The sequence below is a fragment of the Dermacentor silvarum genome, chromosome 10 (assembly GCF_013339745.2).
Source record: "Dermacentor silvarum isolate Dsil-2018 chromosome 10, BIME_Dsil_1.4, whole genome shotgun sequence".
In the NCBI taxonomy this organism is placed as follows: Eukaryota; Metazoa; Arthropoda; class Arachnida; order Ixodida; family Ixodidae; genus Dermacentor; species Dermacentor silvarum.
The window spans coordinates 81,447,274-81,471,770 of record NC_051163.1 but is presented as its reverse complement, the minus strand read 5'-3'; the positions used below and the strand labels follow the sequence as shown (position 1 = coordinate 81,471,770).

At 47.8% G+C, this 24,497-nt stretch overlaps 1 protein-coding gene across 1 annotated transcript in view; it reads right to left on the bottom strand.

The window, feature by feature from the left end:
• Positions 1–24,497, bottom strand: part of LOC119431664 (uncharacterized) — a 512,426-nt gene that overhangs the window by 21,386 nt on the left and 466,543 nt on the right. The window contains exon 4 of the mRNA XM_049657968.1: positions 11,812–11,868. Coding sequence (XP_049513925.1) covers positions 11,812–11,868 — 57 coding nt within the window. The remainder of the gene's footprint in view (positions 1–11,811; positions 11,869–24,497) is intronic.

Genomic DNA, 24,497 nt, shown 5'->3' with positions numbered 1-24,497 from the left:
CCTTCGGTTCACGGACAGAACGGATGTCGATGTCGTCTCGACGAACGGCACGCTCCCATTTCGCCCTTCGGTCGTCCTTTGGAAAGGAGAACACGCGAACCTTCGGTCCGTTGTCATAGTTGCCGCGACAGTTGGGCACGCAGCATCGCCCCATCGTGCGAGTTTGCAGCCGTACACTACGTGAATATCCAGTGCACAAAGCGCATCACACATTCATTCCGCAGTTCACACACACACACACACACACACACACACACACACACACACACACACACACACACACACGGACACGGTCTGCTTCAATCGCCAAGAACAGCACCAGCAGAACTTGAAAGGGTTCGTGAAGCTTAGTCATGCAGCTGTTCCAATGGCGTGAGCAGGCGTAGGCACGTCGGTGCGGTCAAACACGACGGTCAAGACTGACTGATGTCACAGGCCACGGCCGGAAGAGTGAGTGGGCCTGAACTTTTCATTGCGATAGCATTTATATGGACACTCCAAAGCAGATTTCTGCCGTCGGCGTCGCCGTCGTCGTCGCCGTTGCCGTCATCGTCGCCGTAGCCGTGAGGTTCGGTATGACGTCAATGTAGATGAAATCGAGCTACTATCATTACTCCGTGTAGATCTCTACAAATTTGCTATCGCAATTGATGCTTCGCCTTTCCGGTGAAACTGCGACAACTTTTTTTTTTCTAGGTGGCATTGGGGAGAGTCTGTGGTACAGGCGGCAGAGGCCGGCAAGGCTGCGCGCATGCACCGCAGTGGGAGAGCGGACACGCACACCAGAATCTAGGGTCCGCTCCTCTTCCACTGGGAAGTCGCGTTTGCTCTCGGCCGTGCGTTCGCTCCCCGTGAAAGCGCGCGTCCCTCGCCCTCGCGCGCTTTTACTCGCACATACAGCATACGGCCAATGAGAGTTTTTTCTATTTCCGGACGCGACCATCGAAGAGTGAGCGCTTAACAGCTTCTATGTAAAAAGGAAAAGAAAACTATTGTAGAAAAGAAGTTAATCTCAGTGCTTGACAGTCTGTTGTTCTTGTCGAGCCCCTTATAGTCTCAGAATGACATTTTTAGCTAGATTTAGTTTTTCTTTCGTTGTATTCATTCCTTATGGGGAATGGTGTGGATCCACTATGGGGCATAGGGAAGAATAAGATGGTTTTATAAAAAAAAGTTAATTATAGGTACTTATTCGAATACAAAATTAACACGGTCATTAATATTGCAAAAGTGAAAGTAGTAAAACAATCTAGGTCGAAAACTAATAGCTAATCTCCAGTGCTGGCCCAAAGTCTATCGCAGTAGTGTTGCGTGTTCTGCGAGCATCCGTGAATTAAATAGCGCCCTTTACTATCCTGAAAAGCCTGGCAATTTGGTCCGATTTTTTTGGTAACCTTAAGCCATGTTTTTATATACAGAGTGTTTCAGCGAACACTTTAAACAATTCTTAAAAGTTGCCTGTGGCAGATAGCACAATTCTAGTTAATAAGCTGGTCTACTGGAAGAGGCGGACATTACTTGCACAAGAAATTGAAATGCATAATGGAATAAGCAACAAATATTCACTAATTAGGTTTTTAACTAATTACCTGATGGCCCATATTGCAATTTACAAATTGTAGTCGTGGAGTTTGCAAGGCGGATTAACTTGGACCGAATTATGGGGATGACACCAGTTTTGATATATTAATTCCCGAACTTTGTCGTGAAATGCATTGTCGTTCCAGTTAGCTTCATAAAAAAACGTCGCTTTATGCATTGAAGCACAAAATTAACTGGGAGGCCGATGCATTTCGCCGCAAAGTTCGGGAATTAATATCTCGAAACTGGTGTCATCCCGAGAATTCGTTACAAGTGCATCCGCCTTGCGAACTCCAGGGCTACAATTTGTAAATTGCAATATGAGCCATCATACAATTAGTTAAAAACCTAATTAGTAATTTTTGTTAATTAGTCGTTTATGCATTTCAATTTTTTGTGCAAGTAACGTCCGCCTCTTCGAGTAGACCAGCTCATTAACTAGAATTGGGCTGTCTGCCACAGGCAACCTTAAATAAATTTAGAAAGTGTTCGCTGAAACACCCTGTATAATTCCTCTTTGTAACTTCTTCACTCTAATCAATGGTACCGATAATAATTTACAGGTCGTGTCTTGGATATAGCCCACGCACACTACAAATAAAAAAATATTTTGGCTTTAATGAGCAGAATAAAAGAAACATTGCAAACCTCTGCTTTAAATGGACAAACGGCAAATGGCATGTCAGATATTCTAGCGAAGATTAACCGCGCGGAGAAGACGACACAGAAGAAGATTCATCTCGGCCGCGAAGGTCTACAATGATTCCTGGCGCCAGAAACGACCTGATCACCGACTTGGAAGCGCGCCAACTGGAATCGACGAGCACCATGACAGACCTGCGCTCCAGCCACCGCATGCTTAAGACCAGCTGCATCATTTTTCTACCGCTGGGGCTCACCTGCGCCATAGCAGCCCTCTCGCTCGCCTACATTGCCGCTATCCACGATCGGCACGCCGAACGCCCTCCTGCGACAACCGTCGCCGGACGCCATGCAGACGAAGTCCACAACACGGCGACAATCCCAAGGTGGGTTTCGCAAATCCCAACTGTTCAGACAGTCATGCCAGCAGAGGGCACAGCAGCGACGACCCTTTCCTCATTCTACGACAGACAGGAAGACGTCATCTCCTACTTCAGAAACCTGACGCGTGGCATCGCTACTGCCCCAACCATCGGGTCTGCCGATATGAGCACTAAAGGCGACTGGCTTGTCGCCGCTGCGAGCAGCGAGACCTCAATGGTGACGGCGAACAGGGGTTGGGCTGCGGTGTCTACTATCAGCAATGGGGCGCGCTCTCCTGAAGTTGTCTTCACAGTTCCTACGATGCGTTCCGTCGAGCCAGCCGGACGACGAATTGACGTGAACTCGCTGGATAACGAGGACATCAACGACATTGGCGACAGGGTAGACCACGGCAAGCTCAAGCTTACATCTAAGAACTCCGCTTCAAGTAATCGAGAAACGACAAGAACGACCGACCTACTCGATCTTCTGGACCTGCATGATAACTTGTCGCCTAACACGAACGCCTCTAGAAGCGCCAAGCGAGCGCCGTCAAGCAAGAAAAGGGCGGCTGGCCATGATGCGACGCGCCGTCGTTACCGTGTCCAAAACACGGTGTCGGGAAGAGCGTCATGGCTGCGTCGTAATATAGGGACGATGACGTCCAAACTGCCCGGAGCGAAGTTGAAATCTAAAGAATCTTCCGGGCAACTACATCTGAACCAACACAATAGGAGCTGGACGCGACGCGTAGAAATGAGGAACGACAAGAATGTCCGTACACTACTTCCCTCAACCTTTGTTACCATGACTCGGTGGAAGCCTCGTGATGCTCGCGCTACGCTACCAGAAGGCGTCACCGAAGCGACCGACTTCCGAGGACAATTTTCGAGGCGCAAGAAGTGTTACTCGAATCGTCGTCAGTCACCGAACACAACGTCGAAGTAATGGTGAGTTATTAATGGCGTCACAAATTGCTGACATAATTCGTTCATGCCAGCATTTGGGATGTGAGTTACGACATCATCTATTTATTTTTAAACGCACAGGCAGCGTTACGATATTTAAATAAAGTAATTCAAGATGCATTTTCTGGTTCTGGTTCAGGCTATGCAGCACACATGATTCATGTGTGCTGTATAGGGTGTATAGTAGACGCAGACACTCATAGAAACACTTAAAGCAGAGCTTATGGCGCACTATACTTAATCTCCCAAGTAGCTTGCAGCGCATCCGAGGGAACGAAGTGCGCACATGCAATCTCTTCGCGCAGTGGGAAATAGTTCCGGACGCAACTGTGTGAATATTGCAGGGGTTGTAGAACTTTAAATTCGCTTGGCACGTACATGATACGCTAAAGCGATACGTGATGTTAGGGCCTTTGCGCATGCACGTCGAAAACCGCAAATTATTGTGTCGGAAATTACGCGGCACCAGCGGGAAAAGTGAACAAGGAAGGCATGCCGGTCTAGCTCGCCCATGGGGTGAACAAAAGCGGCGAAGAGCAGATGCTCAGTTGATTCGTGACCGCGCCGGACCCTCCGGGTCAGAATATCAGCTGCAGTAGCTCATCGGATCTTTCATACAGTGACAGCTGCGATTCCGGAAAATTCGATAGCCGTGAATCGACGTTCGCATTCGACCCGCTACCGCGAGTGACAGCGCCCATGCGCAACATATCGCGGTGCAACATGAAGACCAAGGGAAGCCCTATAGCAACGGCTGTTATAGTGCTGTTTGCTATTTTAAGTGTTTTACCCTGTCTCATGGAAGCGTTACGCATACTCACTACAAGATGTTGTGAACCACTGATTTCCGCATCTGTGTCCCGGAAGAACGTCGCTGACACTTAAAAGCACCGACCGCTGCATTTGTTTATATCGGCAGGTACAGCGAACGCTCGTCGTTCGCTTGAAATATTATGCTAGGCGCGCATCAGTTAGATCAAGTAATGTCAGAAAATAGTGAGACGTGCAGATTTTGTGCATGTAAGCACAATGTATTCACTATAAGCCGCACATATATGAGCGAGCACACAGCTTCAAAAACGGAGTGGGAAACCGTAGAACGGGATCGCGTTGCTACTTACCATTCTTCGTATTTATTTCATGCACACAAATAATGTGTTCCGTAAAGAAGACATATATTAGGACTTGTCACCCATGATCAATTGTTTAGAGAACGCGCAGCTTTCCCCGCGGGAACGCTGATTCCAGTATTGACACCGTTGGCAGCCGAACGAAGCGGTTGTTTACGATAAAATCCCTTCATACACGTTTTTGCCGTCCAGGTTAAGTACCGCCAACATATCCGCCTCCTCCGTGCTGCTCGCTTTCTCACCCCCCCCCCCCCCCCTCAATGTCAGGCGTCAGTGTCAGGCGTGAAGCTTCTGATATCGCGCTGCAATGACGTCGCTGCCGCATAGAGGTTCGAGCTTGCAACGAGCGAACATTCAGGAACCAGAAATCCCAGAAGCGGAATAACCAGAAACTGAAAACCAGGAAGCGGATATCGCAGAAGCGGAACTGGTTTGAGCGGTGAATTGGCGAACCACGGCGCACATCAAAGGTTGGCGCTACTTAGCGAAAGCGGCAGTGGCGCGTTGATGTCGAGGATCCAGCTTCCGCGAGCCTTTATCGCAGGAGTCTTCGCTTGCTGTCCATTTGGGATACGAGGCAAACAGCGCACCTCGGAAGCAAAATAATGAGTCAGCATAACAATACATAAATATACATCCATGTTCGTACCAAATTTTAATTAGAGAAGAGCCGGAAAGTTCGCCTGGCAGCTTTTGAATACGGCTTCTTGCTTTTTCTATGTGCACTGTACGAAATGAAGAATAGTTGATTTAAAATTCGTATGGGCAAAACTGAACTACAAAAGTTGTTTTCTTCGTCCAAATGACCTGATTAACTTCAGGTCAGTCGCTCAGTTCTGTCGGTAGCAGACGCACGAACTTCGTGACTGAAGGCGATCGACTTCGGTCGAATCTGTGGGTGCGGCTGGCGATGGCTGAAGTTCGTGCAGCAAACAACTCAACACCACTTGCAACCCATCTCTTGCCCGTCCACACATAACGTAACTTCTCGCCGCCAGCAACTTCTCAAGCCAAACACTAGGCTCACCATCACTATAGCTCACTCCTCGGCCCTGTCCTCTGCCATTCATTCCCAGCATGCCCCGCTTATGCTGCCTTTTACGTCAAAACACAATGTGGCCAGTAGCGGAGGAGTATGCAAAGTAAGTGTTTATTTATTTATTTATTTATTTATTTATTTATTTATTTATTTATTTATTTATTTAGAAACCTACATCACCCAGTTGGACATTATTGTAGGGGGGGGGGGGGGTCGAAACAAAAGCCAAAATCTAAACAACGAAGTCGACTGGCACAGCGGTCACTTCAACATTCAACTAAAGCATATCTCACAAGGAAGAGAACAACGGAATGGCGGGAACATCGACAACACTAGCATCCAACTGATTCCACCCGTGAATCTCAAAAGAAAAAAAAAAGCACAAATGCAAGAGAATCAACGATATTCATTCGTAAATCATTTTCGGAACTCTGAAGCCTGATGTGTTCAAGAAATGACGGAATTGTGCTGGAGAGCAAACTCAGCAAGTTTCATTGAGATCTGTTAGTCTCGAAAAATCGCCGGAGTTGCGTTTACCCTTGCTCTCACTGTCCTTGCTTCAGGCTTTGGGTCGATACTGCGAAATATTTTTTGTATGCCCTACTGTTCCTCTATGAGGCCGCCAACCTCACTGCGCATTCAGTTGGTGTCGCTTGTATTTGTTTCAGGTGGACGAAACAACGGGAATATTGACGCGACCTTCAAGCACGCGACCCGAGTTCGGGCACGTCGCCTGCCTCTATATAAACGCTCCGCAACGACAACGGAGGAAACTTATTTTGTCTCTACAGAAGAAGAAAGCAACGCTTCAATTATGGATTTTTATGAGTAAATGAACAACAGAATTCTTAATTACTTGGCAACATATCGTACGTCAACTTTGTTAAGGTGTGGTCCCGCTAATGACAAAAAACGCCTGCTATGACAGACGCGTCTAGTTTTGCAATCAGGCCACTCTACCGGCAGTCACGTGAAGCGTGACAGCGCGGAGGGTTGGCACTTTTTCTTCCCCTCGACTAACGCGAACACAGCGAGTGGCGTTTTGCCTACAGTTCACTAGAGTTCTAGAATACTGTGCAATCCTGGTGTAATAAATGTACTAACGTGCACTCTATTTTCTACCCCTTACCGAAGGTGACGACTTCGGTCTGATTAACACATCAAGCCTTCCCTCCTGCTGTTTCTCTTTTAATTAAACTAGAACAATTTACAATAATAATTTTAAATTTCTAGTACACTCCAGTCTTGACTGAGTATTTTGCCGTGTAAATACTGTTTGCGTGGTGGCATCAAGCTTGTCGCTTTTGATTGGCCGCTTGTCTCTAGGATTCCTGCTGAAAACATGGCTCCTGGACCCATTCATGTGCCATCCATGAAGCAAGGAAAGAATTATGCGTCAGAACTAAGTAAAAAATATTCAAGCAAAAAAAAGAGTTCATACAATCTTCTCGGTCTATGTGCGAAAACGAAAACACGCGGACAGAAAGCAAGGACAAATTAACCCAAATTAACAACAGGTTCTATTCTAGTTGATATTAAGCGGAAGAAATGGAGCTGGGCAGGCCATGAAATGCGTAGGATGGATAACCGGTGGACCGTTAGGGTTACAGAATGGATACCAAGAGAAAGGAAGCGCAGTCGAGGTCGGCAGAAAACCAGATAGGTATGATAAAGTTAGGAAATTTGCAGGCGCAAGTTGGAATACTCTCGCGCACGACAGGGGTAATTGGAGATCGCAGGGAGAGGCCTTCGTCCTGCAGTGGACATAAAATATAGGCTGATGATGATGATGAGGATGATGAACAACTGGTTTATTACATCCAGGTTAGAGCACTGCACGGCCTCGGGCTTACCCGAAAGCCCGGGCCCGGCCCGGCCCGTGGGCCGGGCCGGGCCGGGTAGAGGAGTTTTTTCACGCACTCGGGCAGGGCTCGGGCACGGCGTGTGCTTTTTGACCCGGGCCCGGGCCCGGGCTCGGGTGTTTTGGCGCGGGCCCTGGCCGGGTTTGGGCTTTCTGCGAGTTATTCTCGGGCTTCTCAACTCTGAAAAACATGTATTTTTCGGTCTCGGGCTGGGTTCGGGCCGGTTTCGAGTCGGGCTCGGGCCAGGCTCGGGCTTAAGGTAAAGGGGTGGCGGGCCGGGCCGGGCGGGTAACGTAGATTATTTCCGGGCCCGGGCCGGGCCTGGGTCTCACCATAAAAGTTTTGATCGGGCTCGGGCGGGCCGCCCAATGTGAAGACGGGCCCGGGTCGGGCCCGGGCCGCAAAAATCGGCCCGTGCAGTGCTCTAATCCAGGTTACGTCTACGCAAAAAGGTAAGAATCAGATTTAAATACATGTGTAATAAAAATAAGAAATGCAGATCACACGTGTTAGAATCTATATGCAGCAAAGCTTTGTGTGAGGGAATGAAGAGTCAAAATACGAATGTGTACGTGTTCATCGAATGTCCATATGAAGTGACACGGAAGGCTTTATTCAGGCATTGTAGAGAGCACGGTGTTAGAAGAACAGGTGCTCCGACGACCCGGGGGCCGCTAGTGAGAAACGCGTCTGTTTCACGTCTGCACCGCGGCACTGCAGCACATGTTAGGAGGCTGAAAAAGCGGCAAATTCGAACGTGTAAGTAATTGTAACTGTACGTAAAGAGCGTTAAAAATTAAAACAATTTTTACAGCGAAGCTGTTAAGGGCTCACGCTTTGATGGTCGCGTCCGGAAATAGAAAAAACTCACATTGGCCGTATGCTGTATGTGCGAGTGAAAGCGCGCGAGGGCGAGGGACACGCGCTTTTACGGGGAGCGAACCCACGGCGGAGAGCAAACGCGACTTCCCAGTGGAAGGGGAGCGATGGGCGAGGAGGGCATCGGGGCACCCGACTGTGCGTGTGCATGCCCGTCTCCCACTGCGGCGCATGCGCGCAGCCCTGCCAGCCTCTGCCGCCGGTGCCGCGGACTCGCTCTGGGATCTCGCCCGCCTCTCCCCTAACAGTGTCGACAACGGCCTTTAGCCGTTCCGTCACGTAGCCAGCGTTTTGACAGTGGTTGTGCGCAGATCACGGAGAAAGTATTCTTTCTCCGTGGTGCAGATACAGTGCCTAGAATATACTACATTTTAGGCACTGTAGTGCGGACATACAAACAACGCGCACAAATGTTGTCGACGGCGGCGGCGTTTTGCCCATGTTTTCACCGAACGCGCGCGGTGTTGGTGACGTGTTTATGAAGAACGTGCCAACCTTTGCCGTACAGCCTATGACGGTGTACTGCAGCGACCATAAAGCCATGGTCCCTGTGGCCACTAAATAAATGAAAACCAACGAATCATATATCTTTCTTATCTTTAATAGTTCAAATAACCCATTACACCATCCCATCTTAATAGTCATAATCGGAAATGCATAATTCCCACCATAGTACAGCTTCGCTGGTCTTCCATCTCCACCCCAGTGGAGGGACGGACAGTTCTTTTTTTTTTTTTTTTTTTACTGTTTCTGTCTTCCGCTATGGCGATTGGTTCGCCGTGCTAATTGCTACGCCGATAAAAACGTGCGTGGTCTCTCATAGGACGGTGGTGACGTGAGATGGCGATGAGGACAAAATCTGGCGATGTGACCGCGAATACCGCATTGGAAGCAGATGGGGGCGCTCACGGGACGCACTGAAATTGTCAGTAGCAGGATAACTGGCACGGCCGTCCCACTCTTGAGAAACTGCAGGTGGTGTGGTTGAGTAATCGTCTTGGAACTGCTAACTCGGATGCGCGTTCATCGTAGGGCTTGGCGCTCTTGAACGAGGAGCAAAGTTGTAGGCGTCTACGGATGCGGCGGTGATTGACGTCTCACCGAAGTCGCAGTGAGAAAAGGGCTCTCGATCCTGTGGAGTTGAGAGAGAACCGCCTCACGTCGGTCAAGCTCTTCGCCCGCCAAGTGCCGAATAACTGACGCAAGGTCGACTGGAGCTCGGACCACGTCAACACTTGCGACGTTAGTTACGTTGGCCAGGCGGCCAAACTTCGGTGTGATACGCCGAGCTTTCAAGGCTTCAAATGTACGGCAGTGCCAAATGACGTAACTTACGGAGTCCAAACTGTCCTTTCCATCGAGGAACTGGTACACGTCCTCGGCAACCCTTTTAGAAGATGACCAGCTTTGTCCTCTTCTGTCATCTGAGGGTCCAGGGCCTTGCGAAATTTCGGTACGTCCTCAATGTACGTCGTGCAAGTTTCGCCGGTAACTTGGGCTCGCTGCATTAGGGTTTGCTCTTCACGATTCTTTTTAGCTGCCGGATCTCCGAAGCACTTGTTGATTTAATATACCAACTTTTCCCACGTCGTCATGCTCTCTTCGTGGTTTTCAAGCCACACAGACAAGGTTCCCTTGAGGAAGAAGGCAATGTTGTGGAGCTGAGCGGGGGCATTCCAGCCATTGAACCGACTTGCGCGTTGGTAAAAGCTGAGCCATCCGTCCACATCCTCCTCGGCGTTTCCCGCGAAGGTTCGTTGTTCGATGTAGGACTGCCATGGGTAGCTGGAAGAAGGTGGCGGGTTGTCGCCGTCGAAAGCCGTCTCTGGTGGCAGACCGGCAATTCGGCGACTTCGGTGAAGCTCCGCGGATTCCGCTTCTGCGGGCGGCTTTTCGTCGTTCTTCGGGGGTGCCATTGTTTTACTCCGCACCTCCACCACAAATGCTATGATGGGGTGCATTTATTTAAAGATGAATTGATGAAAAGGGGTCGCATCGACACCGAGCCACTGCAAAGACAAGCGCACTTCGTTCTCGTCTTCTTCTGTCCTTGCCGTAGCTTTAGCGTAAGAATACTCTGGTACATGCTCTGGCATAAACATCGAACGCATGGAAGAAATAACTAATCATTAGTTAGGCCGGTTGGTCGACCATTTTCGTGCATGTTTGCTTATCCGTCAATGCGATTAGCCACTGATAACCTTGTTTTTTTTAGAACGTAGATTGAATTCAGCGCTTACACCTGGAAGCTGAGAACGGTTCTACATGAACCTGGAAGCTGAGTCCGACTTCCTGCCCAAAGATTGCATCTTGATTTGTAATTTTGCGGATGTAAACACCGTCTACTATTTGCCACTTGTCTTAAACGATGTTGAAAGGCGCACGTTATTATTATTTTGCAATTCGAACGGCGTTTCTTGAGGCGTATGAGCGTATGTTGGTGGTTAGAAGATAGAGAAGAAGTTTATTGATTTCCGGCAGATTGCTGGGCTGAGCTCCCACCTAGGTGCCAGCGGAAAGACCGTGCCTCCCGGCAGCTTCCTCGACCTACTGGATCACCCAGAGTTGCTGGTCCAGGCCTGACATGAGCAGCGCAGTCCGCCAACGCGCCCGAAGGCCCTCATTGGCGGCCGCGACCCCAGTATTACTGAGTAATGCTGGACATGCCCATAGGATGTGATCTAGTGTGGCTCTAGCGTTACAATACTGGCATACATTGGTTATATATAATTCGGGGTATATATGGTTCATGATGACGGCGTTCGTGTATGTTTGTGTTTGTAGCTGCCGCCATGGTCAGAAAATTTTTTTCAATGCATGGCTTATCACAATGCAATGAGCTTGCACAAGCAAACCATGGATAAGCAAACGTTTACACGGCTCTCAGTTTTACCAGCCCTTAGGCTAGATGGGCTAAGGTTATGGATGCTTGGTTGCACATGCTGAAGTGAAACACGCTACTCTCGACAAAAACGCACGTTCACACACGAAATGAGGGGCCAAGCGCCATCTAGACGTGCTGGATGTGGTCCTTCCCGTCATGCCTTCTTATTCATTTACAGCTTGTTTGTCGTTAGTCAGTTAATATATGCTGTTTGCTTAGATAATCTCATCTCGGGCGCTGTTTCTTACCTGGAAATAGCCGCGTGCAAAATGGCCTGGAACATTCGGGTGTCAAATTGTCGCAAGAAACATCATTTGAAACTCTTTGAAAACAAAGAAACAAATATTTATTTCAACTCGCGTTGCCCAACGCTATAATTAAATCCAGGACGCACATTAAAAATTCATATAAAACTCGTGCAGGGCGCATCAGTTCGTAGTGCATCCATCAATGTCGTACTCACGTTTCCTTCTCACACTTTTCCACGCACATCCATGCAGATTCAGATTTCTGGAGCAGCCTGCCAAAGAAAGGAAAAAATCCTCAAGCACCTCAAGCACCCGTGTTTCTTCACACTAAAAGCACTTCTTTTCATAAACTTACCGGGCAAGCCAACGCACAGTAGACAGCTGTGCTAAAAAGGCAATTTAGAGAAGCTGTACGGCAGCTCCCTTAACAATGTAAATTTAGGCGAAAGTTTGCTACTTCATTCTGTAGTTTTCTTTCTTGTTTCCTTTTATTGGCTGTCTTGGGAGGGTTAATGTGCTTTATCTGGCAATCAAGTAATGTAACATAGTTGCTTCCTCCTTGAGTTGCCCACTCATATCTCTAGCAAATCTGTCAATTATGCAGTCTCCTTCGTTTCCACACCTTACTGCTTAAACCCTTCGAGTCATTAAAGCAATTTTCATTCATTGTAGCCCTCGGAGTGCCTGCGACCGGCGTGGCAACCTTGTCGTACGGCCACGCGTACTTCTCTTTACCAGGCTCTGGCGGCGTGGTCAATATGCGGTTTTGCCTGTACTTAATTCCATAATGATATGAGCATAATGTTCACCCCTCATCTACTTCGTTAGTATAGACTCATCATCATTGCCAGCGTGTCGCTCCTCAGTGCGTGGCCCTACCGAATACAGCCTAGAGGTGATAGTTGACTTTTAAATGATAAGGGTTGCTTTTGATCACTGGTCCTCTACGTCTACGAGCTTGCCTGGAGCTTCGTACGGGTTGCTGCTTGCACCGCCTTTTCGCAGCTACGCCCCAACACAAGGAACCACCAGGACCCTCCGGCCTCTCCATCCCTGCCCAACCAGACACTCACTCACAGACGGCCGTCAGCACTCAGGAGCCGGGAAACCACGGGAACCGTGAGTTTCACAAATGATAGAATGTGTTATGCAACACGTTAGCTAGCCTATAATGATGGCTCCTGACGAAGGGAAATCATATCATGCACTGAATTTTGAAGTCCGTGGTGACAATGTTGAAGGATGAGAGTGAGTTCGTTTGACTGGTGGGCCAATTCTCAGTAGCTTAGAACGACAGAAAGCTGAGCTATTTGGTAGGATTCATAATGCAAAAAGGTAAGGCATGCACACACGGACACAAGAAAAGAGAAGTGGACAACACGAACGTCGACTATCAACTGAAGGAAGCACTGAGGCGAAAAAAGAAAGAAAACACAAAACTCATCTGCGCATGCTCTGGAAAGGTCATGCACCACCTGTCAATCGGGTACACGTGCCGGTCTACGTGAGAGATAACTGTTAAGTTATCTTCTCTTGTGTCCGTGTCGGCACGCCTTACCTTTTTGCATTATGACTCAGTAGCTTAGTAACATCGCATACTAACTCCCGGAAGTATTAAGACTTGGTTTTTTTTAACCATAAGAGCACCTTGCCTGACTGGTCTGCGTTCAAGCAGCACTCTCAGTTGATCTTCGGCACCACACTCTCTGTTCTGATGTCGCCAAGAGGATGTAGGTTATACATTCAACCACAAACGGTAACTCTGATGTTGCTCAGATGAAATAATCTATAGCAAATCTTGCAGGCATAAGTCCGCCGGAAGAAGCACAACCACCTTGTGCGCCGCCGCTAACATCACGATGATGCTATTGCTTTGGATATCCTACAGGGTGTGGATATCGGGTTGTACTAGTTTATCATTACTGAATCAGAGCCGTGCGTAATTTAGCTGGCTCTAACAGTTATTTCTGTGTTGCCATTCAGTATAGTACTTGCTCTGCTGCAATAATTATTTTCTCACGGTTTCTCAAGTTTTCTGTTTAAGAATTCTGTGTCCTTAAACAACTCTGCGACCTCGTCAATAACTCGCGTGTAATAAGTTTTATTGTTTGTCGTCCTATTTTATTGCATATAAAATGAACTTATATATTACCTAATTCGACATGTTTCTGGACCAACAAAATATGTGGGCTATTTTAATTTACTGTGTGATGTTCTTCCGGGCAAGGCAGCCATCTGCATAGTCCACGCCGCTACCATGCATTCACCGTCAGGTGTTAACTAAATGTGAAAACCGCACGCAGCACAACGATGTGACACTAGAGGAAACAATTGTATAGCGGAAACTACCAACAAAACCCCAATCCCCACTGATGTCTGTACCACGCTATACGCCCTGCACTGTATTCCTATAAAGGCCACATTGTCGCGAATGCACAACGCCCTAGCACGTGGTATGGACATGGGCAAACACACCATAGCTCACACCAAAAACATATCCCACCACACGGTGATGGCAGGCAGCGCTGTCCAGCTCCGACTCGATGAACCTGCTAGAACTGGTAGCCACAGCGATGACAACTAAGGCCGCTGGAATCACATTCTACCCAATGCAGAATGTAGGAGATACCCACGCTCGTTTGATTGGAGTGATGTCATGGATAAAGTTAAAGGTTAATCTCTCTCTCTCTCTCTCTCTGAACCCGTCCTAAATCTATTAGATGGTCATATATCTAAGTAGTTCCTCTCGTATTTGCAGCCCATTAAGCAGTATTACTGATTTATTGCAATCGCTATCAGCTGGCACAATGTCGTTACTATAATGTGACATTGCGTTTTTATGAAATGAATGAGCTGCGTAGTGTTTGATTACGTGACAAATGCAGCTCCAGAGTTCATGCCGTGAAGTTTCGTGGTATGCTGTGCACGGCTCACAGGGGGTACAAAAGCTTTTGGATAACGCAACCTGATATTCTTAGATGTTGAAAATCATCCCTACAACTCTTTTTTTATTGCGATAGCAATTATATGGACACTCAAAAGCAGATTTCTGCCGTCGGCGTCGCCGTCGCCGTTGCCGTCGCCGTCGCCGTCGCCGTGAGGTTACGTATGACGTCAATCGAGATGAAATCGGCGCCGCGCGATAGATAAGTGGTTCTTGAGGGAAAGGGAAAGGTTGGCGCTATCTTCTGCAGCCCTTGAGGGAGCACGGCTCAGCGCCCCCGCCGCCGAACGCTGTATGTGCGAGTGAAAGGGCGCGAGGGACGCGCTCTTTCACGGCGAGTGAACGCACGGCGGAGAACAAACGCGCGTTCTGCGCCGTGCTTCCTTAAGGGCTGCAGAAGTAGGCGTCTCTTTCCTCCTTTACAATCATCATATATGTAGAGCAAACGCGCCTTCTTTCGACGCGCGAGAGGCCGTGGGGGAGGGGGGAGGGGGAGGGAAGGGAGACGACGTTTAGCTGCGGCACCAAATGCCTATTTATATCAGAGGCTCCGGCAACAGTCACCAACGCCGCAGGCATTTTGAGCGAACGCGGGAAAAACGCCGACGGCGTCGACAACAGTTCTGCGCGTTGCCGGTGCTGCTGCATGTCCAAATTTATACAGCTGATAAAGCTAATATCATTACTCCGTATAGCTCTCTACAAATTTGCTATCGCAATTGATGCTTCGCCTTTCAGGTGAAACTGCGACAACTTTTTTAGTTTTTATAGCTTACTGAAAGAAACGCTGAAACTACATTAACAGTAGCTTGCGGTGGTATGCACGATTAACGAGGTAACAGAATAAAAAGAATAATAGAGGTAACCAACACAACCTGATAGAAAATTTAGTGGTACTGCTTCAGGTAGGGTTCATTTACGTCGTGTTCACTTACGTCTTTCCACGCATGTCCTGGCCGGACAGCGGCACGCCGATAAGCCTTTGGTTCCGGTTGTCCAGGCCACACAGGTTGCCGTAGCTGTCCGCGTGATGCAGCAGACGCACATAGTCCCGGCGAGAAGCAGCAGCTATTGCGACACAGACCTGCGTGGCGACGCAGACCTGTCACTATCATCTGTCGTCACGCAATGCACATCAAAGTTCTGAGCTCTGTCGCATTTCTCATAGGAGTCGGCTCTCTCGGTAGTTCAGCGTCCAAAGGTGCGCATGCTTGCGCTTGAAAAGCACGCCTTATTATTTAAGCCAGCAACAGCCACAGCTGCGTGCCGTAAACGCCAACATCTAATTATCACAAAGTGGCCTTCACTGCATGATTTCTTTTTCTTTCTTTCTTTGTTTTTCTGGGGGGGGGGGGGGGGGGGTGCGACTGAGAAGGTTCCTAGGGCTGCTCCCCTGTGGTTTGCTTCTTAGTCTCCATCTGCGGTCCCCTTCTGTTGCACGGATTCTTCACTTTTGCCACTTACCAGGTTTCTTCTGCCAAGTAAAATATCACATTCAGCTTGCATAGCTAGTGAGTATTTACTTCGTCCAACATGTATGTACCATCGACCATGGGACCGTCATATCTTCCACTGTCGTACTTGAACAATACGTCACAGCTGTCAAAAACAAAGTCAATGGTTTTTATTATGACGCGAGTGGCAATCTTGTATACACCAAGGAGGTTTAAAAAACGCCTCTTTGGTATGCACACAATTCCACTTGGCCTTCGAGGTGTCGGAATAGTGCAATTTCCGAATCTAACCTAATACTTATGTCCGATAAGTCCAAGCACCGAATTTCTAATCAAACATAGTATATTTTCTCATTTCTAAAGCAACATGAATTGCAAAGTTCGCGCAAAGTATGTGTCGTCAAAAAAGTGTGACAGACTCAAGCGCAATTGATGTGTAAGTAATGCGAACCAATTATGATTCGCAGAGAACGCTTGTACGAATATTGTAACTTTTCTGTAGTGACTGGTTATGTTGAGGTTCTATGTTGTGGCGTTCATATTTTAATAAGTAATACATAATGCTTCTAATGGTAAAAACTGAAAGTAAACCAGCGGCTTGTGCCCACTGGTTCCAGGAGCCCATGCCAGTAGCACCAGTGCACATACTCAGTGCACACATCCACGGCACATATTGAGTCGTCCCTGTGGTACATAATTTTAGACTGCTTCTGTCTGAGGTTTTACGTGCCAAAACCAGTTCTGATTATGAGGCACGCCGTAGTAGACGGCTCCGGATTAATTTTGACCACCTGGGGTTCTTTAACGTGCACTACAACGCAAGCTCACGGGCGTTTTTGCATTTCGCCGTGGTGGCTCAGTCAGCTAAGGATAATTTTAGACTGAACTATGCACGATATCGCCACACAATAACCGCGAGATAGGCTGCAAGATCAATGGGATCGGCCTATTTAAACGAAAGATAAACCGCCCGCCCACCCGCCTGCTGGCTTGTCCACCAGAAAAGTGACTGAACTCGGAGAACAAAGATTGAAAAAAAAATAACGCTCATATGCATTCGCACGCGCAAGTGTAATTGTTTACAATTAGACGCCCGGGGCAAATGAGGAGTTTGTATATGATAAAAAAACTGGTTTACATTACCTGAGCCACCACGGCAATCACAGTAAAGCAACAAGGGAACAACCTCTCCCCTGCATAACGCACATTGTTGTGCATTTTTACCGAAGGAGAGAAGTCTGACGTTAACGCATCGCAGAATAAATTAAAGGGATGAAATCATGGTGAGACTGCCTAAGAAATAAATCAAAGCAAATTCAGGTATAGGCTGCGTAGAAAACTATAAATTACTATAGCATGACTGCAAATTACTGATAAGGTGATGGTGTCACAACGGCTCTATGACGACGACTGTAAAACATCGACTGCATGATGATATTCCTGCGGCGAACACAGCGTGACGATTACTGTATTACGATGATGGCGGGACGACTGCGAGGTGACGACAACTGTACCACGAGCATCTAAGGACGACGACCATATGACCACGATGGCGTGATATGGCATGCCGAGGGCGATGGAACATACATACCGAGTGGCAGGACGACATAGCCAGTGGCGCATACCCAACGGCGCATACTCATTGGAACTGCAGGTTGCACATTCTACGGTACCGGCCCCCCCTTGGGGACGGCTCCATAGGCGCCAAAACTGAGAAACTAGTGATATCCAACGCTTTTAAAGGAAACGCAAGTGGACCTGTCGAACAACGTCGTGCCTCCCGGGTAAGCCACTGCAATGGCTCCGTACGTTCAGGAAACTGAGCCACAGTTAACTGAAGACTCAAAACCCCCAAGCTATGAAGACCTGCGGTTTGTACTGCCCCCGAAGGCGCAATCAATTTGCCCGCGAGCGAAGAACGAAGGTGTGCTGTGGAGAGAGAGAGAGAAAGAAAGGGAAAGAAAGACAAGGAGGTTAGCCAGTGTAAATACCGGCTTGCTACCTTGTGCTGGGGAAAGGGGTAAAGGGAATAAAAGGGGATAGAAGAAACAAAGAAAGACATAGGACAAAAAACGTTGATGCACAGATCTTGCCGCTGGTGTACAGCTTGTGCCTATCCTTTGGTGTGGTCAAATACAACAAACTGGCCGAGGTATGAACAAATGTGCAAGGCAGCACGTGAAGGAGTCAGTAAATGCGAAGAGGTTATATTGGACATGTGCAGTTACGAGCTTTTCCGCTCACTCCAGCTGTTTATTCCTCAAAGGTAAGTCTCCGTAGGCACCCGATCGGAAAATAAAAAAACAAGGGGTGGGGGGAGCGTTCTAGGCTTGGGGAGAACCCATGCGTTTTCAGATGATGGGGCGACGTTCGGCTGGTGTAACGAACGGGGAAGTGTGGTGCACTGGGGAGGACACGAAGACGGGTGTTGCGTCACCTATACATAAAAGAAGAGAGAGCAATAATAACAATAACGACAGAGACAAGATTCCTGTGATCATCGCCGGGAACATTAACATCGCGTTTTACACGCCCCAGAATACGTGGACTGCGATTCATGAAAAAAAAAAGAAAAACTTGTACGGAATCAAGTTGGTGTCTCTTCTACGACATGACCACAAACCAAATTGTTACCGCATCTCGCAGTAGTGGCGCATTCAGTAGTCTTTGCTCGCAGGTTTGAAGCCTGAATACCTAAGTTTAGCCTACTATTTCACGCATCGGCCCATCTTCAGTATCCTCCCACCTACTCGCACGTTCCTTCTTTGCGGGAAGAGGAGGATGTCTACGCAATTGCATGCAGTGGTTGTACGTCCCTGCGGCCGCGTCATCGAACGTGCACCATATAGAGTCACTCGAGTAAACAGAAATTTAGATAAACAATGTGCTTATACAAGGTGTCGCAAAGTTCTATCATGCACCCAGATTTAAATATATGCAAATGCCCGTAGCTGGGGAGAACCAAGGCGTGGAGATACTCAAACTGTTTTGTGTTTTGCAGTCCGCCTAATTACATAGTTAGCCTGGATTATATAATCAACTTCTCAAATATTATAATTGGATGAAAAGTGTCAGTGACAAAATTGTAGAGCAGCATAAAAAAACTCCCGATACCGCTTTCTCTTGCTTAATGCGAGCTACGTAAAAGTTTTTTTTTTTTTTTGAGCGTGCAAGAAGCCCGCGAAATCGCCACGCGACTGGCCACTCGAGGCACTGCGTGCCATGGCAGGCTTCTTTCACGCTCGGAAAAACACTTTTATGTAGCACGTATTGAGTAACAGCAAGCTATATCGGGAGTTCTTGAAGTTGCTCCAGAGTTTTGTCATTTACACTTTTCATCTATTTAAAGTATTAGGTAAATTTATTATTTAATTAAGACTAATTTTGTTCTGGGCGCAGTGCGAAAAAATAATCTGAGTATCTCCAATCAACGGCAAACAACATTACCTTGGTTCTGTCCAGCAACACGGCACTTTCATATTTTTAAGTCTTGGTGCATGATAGTAGGGACACCCTGTATATGTAGTCCAAAATGCAAGTCTTCGATAAACTATGTAGTCTGATTAAGAAAAAGATATCAAATGGCGAGTCATCGTCATTTGATTCAATCAAAGATCAGACAGCATGCTGACTGAAATATAGTTCTTTGTAGCACGTTTAAAAGCAAAATTATGGATGTTGCCATGAACAAATGCTGCTTATGGCTCACTCTTCGAGTTCAGAAAATAACTGCAATGGGTCACACAAAAACAACATCTCTAAGTGCAGAATTTATCCTGTCGGGCTCGATATTAAGCCGCACAAGTAACCAAGCTTCAGCCGATATAGCGACACTCCTCGTTCTCGCTTATCTCGCAAAAAAATTAATTTTGTTTACTTCTCTCTACAATATTTCGTGGCACAGAGTAAAGGTGCATAAAGGCACGGAATTCTGTTTTTTTCATATATTTATAGACACAGTGACACTAAGATTTCGAGTGGAAATTGTTAGTATATGCGTCCCACTTGTAGCAAGTTGGTAAATTTTGAGTGTGCTGCGTTGCTGTAGAATTTTTTTTTTTTTACATTGCAGTCAGATGAACCGTATGGCAATGTGGAAACACTATCCGGTGCCGAAATGAAGAGCGTTCTGCGTGATCAATACAGGGAGTCCGAATCGCGCCCCCGGGAGAAGCCCCTTGCAGCCAAACTCGAAGAATACGCTTTTTATTTATTACAAGCGCCGGAAGCGAATGCAGGCACCGAAAACACTTCATGATCGCCATGTTTCGTGCACCACCTACGCTACACAGGATGGAAATAAATTAGGAGAGAGCATTACGTCACGCAGGCCACCTTGGCAATCCCACTATTCACGATCGCATTTCCCTCGCTTTTACCATCGAAATTGACGTCCCAACATATGAGCTTTCAGACTCAGATTCTTTGTAAGAATGTGTGGTTCTCTATAGTTATTTATTCATGCACACTTGTTGGGCTATCCTGCCATAGCTCTGCCAAGTTCTGCCTAGAAAACGGGAGCACTAAAACCTTCCGCGACAGGCGAGGCGATCACGTGCTGGGCTGATTCGTTCGGCTTCCACTGTGCGGCGCAATGCGCACTCTAAATTCTATTGCAATAGCAATAGATCATTCCTTTTCGTAAACGGCGTGACGTCACGAGCCGCGTGCAAAGTGAAGTGCGAGAAGTGTTCAAAAAGCTGGGGGGCGAAACGTTTCCATCGCACCATGACATCTGCTGCGATGGATTTGTCCGAGTGCGTGAGTTGACTGCCGGAAGGTGCCCGTCATCGGTACCTCGAGCAGCTTTTCGCCTGCGGTGAGTAGTACCCTAATCTTTTCTTCATGTGTGGCTAGAAAGACGATCCGTAGTGCTCGCCGAACGTGCAATTCTGCGACATATATGTTTGCCTCGTGAACTCGCTACCATACACAATACGGAAGGAATGAAATCGTACCGCTCGTTTAACGCGCATGGCCTTGCCACAGAGCGACATCTGGGGGCATTTGGTTTGACTCACTGAGCAATGAAATTGCATATGATTGAAATCTACAATTGCGATCAGGAAGCTCGATCACCATTGAATGGTTACGGGTCGACCAAAATCGTCATCGGAAATGCCTATATAGTAGCACTGTACCCGGATCCGGCTCGGGCGCGATCGAAATTTCTCGTGTGAAATCCAACGATGCGGCAGGAGGTTCAAGTGCTTCTTTGCAACAGTAACAAGCCACTTTTCACGTTGTTCACACTAATTTAATACAATATGTAAAGTACAGAACTGCCTACGTGTCACGGGGTGTTTTCATCAGAAACGCGAACGTGACCGCATTTGTCGCCCCCCCCCCCTTCCCTGTTTCCACCTGTGTCCACGCTCTAAATTAACTTCATCCTGACTGATAGAAGCACGACACCGCTATGGCAGCAGCCGCTTATTTCGTGTTTTCGACGGCAGCGCATGTTAACTCTACAAAATTTTTCAGCGTCGGACTGCTGCCATTTGTCCCGGCACATTGCCAGCACCCACGTTTGTCGCCGCTTCTCGTCTCGGAAACTAAAACGAAACTGTATTTTCTTTAGAGCATGAAATGTTTTACCTCCCGTTGTCGGCGAACTTCAAGCGACCTTGAGCCGAAAGTCAGAGCCGTTATCCGGGCATCGTTGCGAGAACAAAGCAACATCATCCGAGCAACCAGTTAAAGTTCATACAATGCGGTCTCTGGCCCCCAACTCTTCGTACAGCACCGCACTACATACGCTAGTTACTGTCCAAACAAGTTACAAGAAATATTGCTTCCGAGTTCTTCCTAATGTTTGTTCACAATTTCACTCAAGCTGTAACTTCTTGTACGCTGAACTATTATTTGGCATTTCCCGTAGTAACGTTCAAAAGGCAGATACGGTGCATTATGCACTTTATGGTCATATTTTGGCGCTCAAACAGTGTTGCCTGTGCTCTTTTCAACGCCAACGGCCTGCGTGTTCCGCGCCGCGGGTGATCTTCGATCATCTTCAAGAGATGGCACCATGCTGCGTGACGACACGCTTCTGTTTCTTCTGCCTGCCGAGACGAGACTTGCAACGAGGTTCAGTTCAAAACAGGTTCATTTTGGCTCAGTAATCTTTCAGGCCTGCATCGCGGAACCAATATGCTTTGCCGGTAGCCATTTCATGCTTACATCTACTGTCGATTGCGGGAGAGCCAGATTTTTTTTTTTTTTTTGGCATGTCAATTACGCACCAAATGACGCAACAGCTCACCGGCATGATGAACCGGCTCGCCAGGCGTGCCCAAAACACAGACAAAAAATAAAGACCGCACGCGACACAAGACGCTCTTAGTGCATGCCAACGCGCGTGCGGCGTGCTTTTTACCAACGAAACACTTCCCTGTGTACCCAAACATCACCTGATCAACTCATCGTGACGTTGGCCAGGAAGATTCTTTATACACCGTTTTTTTTTCTTTTTTTTCTTTTTTTATGACCGCGGCGTATTGCATAGGCAGTGGCGCCATCTATGGGCCGTCAACAGGCGGGGGCAGTCAATGATATCGTACCCTGGCCGAGAGCCTGGCGCTGACCGGTAATACCGAGGAGCAGCGAGCTGCACGCGCTGAGGTCACGAAGACCCGACTAGAGCAGTGGGAACGTCAGGGCAGGCGCGCCCAAAAATCTGGTAAAATAACAACCAAACAGTCCTTTGACTTTCCAGCTAGAGCCACCTCATCACAGCAACGGTGAACTCTGTTGCCGACGCCGGCCACGCCAAATGCGCGAGCCTCTGCCGGCTTCAGCTGATCGCGACCGACGAAGCGGCAACGCGGTTGGATGGGACGCGGGGGACGCGCTGACTTGACCCCGGCATGGCTGGTGGATCGGATCGTACTGGCTTTGGTGATGTCCGAGGCGACTGGTGAACAGTGAACCGGAACTATAGTGCCTAGAATACACTTACAAAGTATATTCTAGGCACTGTACCGGAACAACCAGACGGCCTCAAAGACACTGACGAAATGTGTTTTATGTTTTTTCTCTCTTTACTTTAGACGCCTCACTTTCTTTCCTTTCTTGTTTTCTACATCTCATGTGGCGTTAACGAACGCCTGCCCTGCGTAAAAAGGGATCAGGAGCACTCACTTACTTGTTGCTGGCATGGGCGAGCGATCCTTGTTGTATGCCAGGTATATATAGGCGCGCAGCTGTTTTTCGTGGTAGTTTTCACGTTCGCGTGGTATATTTCGTAGTGCGTGCTTTTTTCCACTTCGTTGTTGTTGTTGTTAGAACGTTTATTAAAATAATCAAAAAGTTTCCGCCCCCAGGAAATGAATCCATCAGGGCGGGGGGAGGAAACGCTTCTGTGAGACGTACTGAAGTGGTTTAAGTCGGCACGGGGGGGGAGTTTCTGCTGGCGTTGAGGCGGACGGAGCACTCAACGCGATGTGTGCACTTGTGTTGATTTGAATCAACAATCACCCTCGTGGATCAGTTCTGTATTTGTTGAAAATTCGTTTCACGAATGAGACCTTACTGCACCATTCTCACGGTAATTCTAAGCTGTGGTTCAGCAGCAACCAATAGTTACAAAAAATGGAGGACACTTAAGCTTCGCCTATAAGAGTGGAACGCGATAGCGTTATCGGGCGCCGTTCACATCGCATTTTTGTTTCAGTGGGCTTTACCGCAACGCAGCACATGAGAAAGCCAGCTTACAGTGACCAAGCTTACAGCGATCCCCTTAATGTCGGCTTCACCTTTAAACAGAAATGTATTGCTGGGAAGCCGTTTTTCCCATATAAGTCGTCTTATATTAAAATGTGAAGGCCCTTGTACCTTTTTTATTATTTTATTAATTGTTTGCGATTGCCCCGATGCGCGCGCGTGTCCAAAACGCATTAGGCCGGTGAAGTCCCAATTTGACCTGCCGAGGATGCGAGCGCCATCTGGATAGCATTTAAGCAAGTAAGTTACCCGAGCGCACCGTGTTGGGAAGGTAGAAATGCTGGAAATGGGGTTTGCGTTTGAGTTTCCTCGTAACAGAATTGTGTTTTCTCGGACATACATATTACAATCCGATGCCACCATATCTGTAGGTTCCGGTTAAGTTGTATTTTACTATTTTTCTGACGGATTTCACTGTGAGAGATTCAATTTTTGTTCACCAAAACCCTGCATCAAGTGGAGGGCCTGCGCGGTCGGGGTGGTTCGGGATAGTTTTCTCCTTCGCTAACACCTTGCGCCACGCGGACGGCCTTAGCGGTCAGGGTGGTTGGGGATGATTTTTTCCCCCACGGTCGCCGACATCCACGCCGACCCCGAATTTCCTGCCACACGGGGCCCTTAACGCTATCGCGTTAAAACATATGACGTCCCTAACAGCGTGGGTACGATTCTCCTGTAGAATAACTTGTGTTGTTTACTTTGATAAGCGCTGAAACTGTTATCTGTGAATGCAATGAGTGACGACCTCGTTTCTTGGATATTTCCGCCAGCGAACAAAATC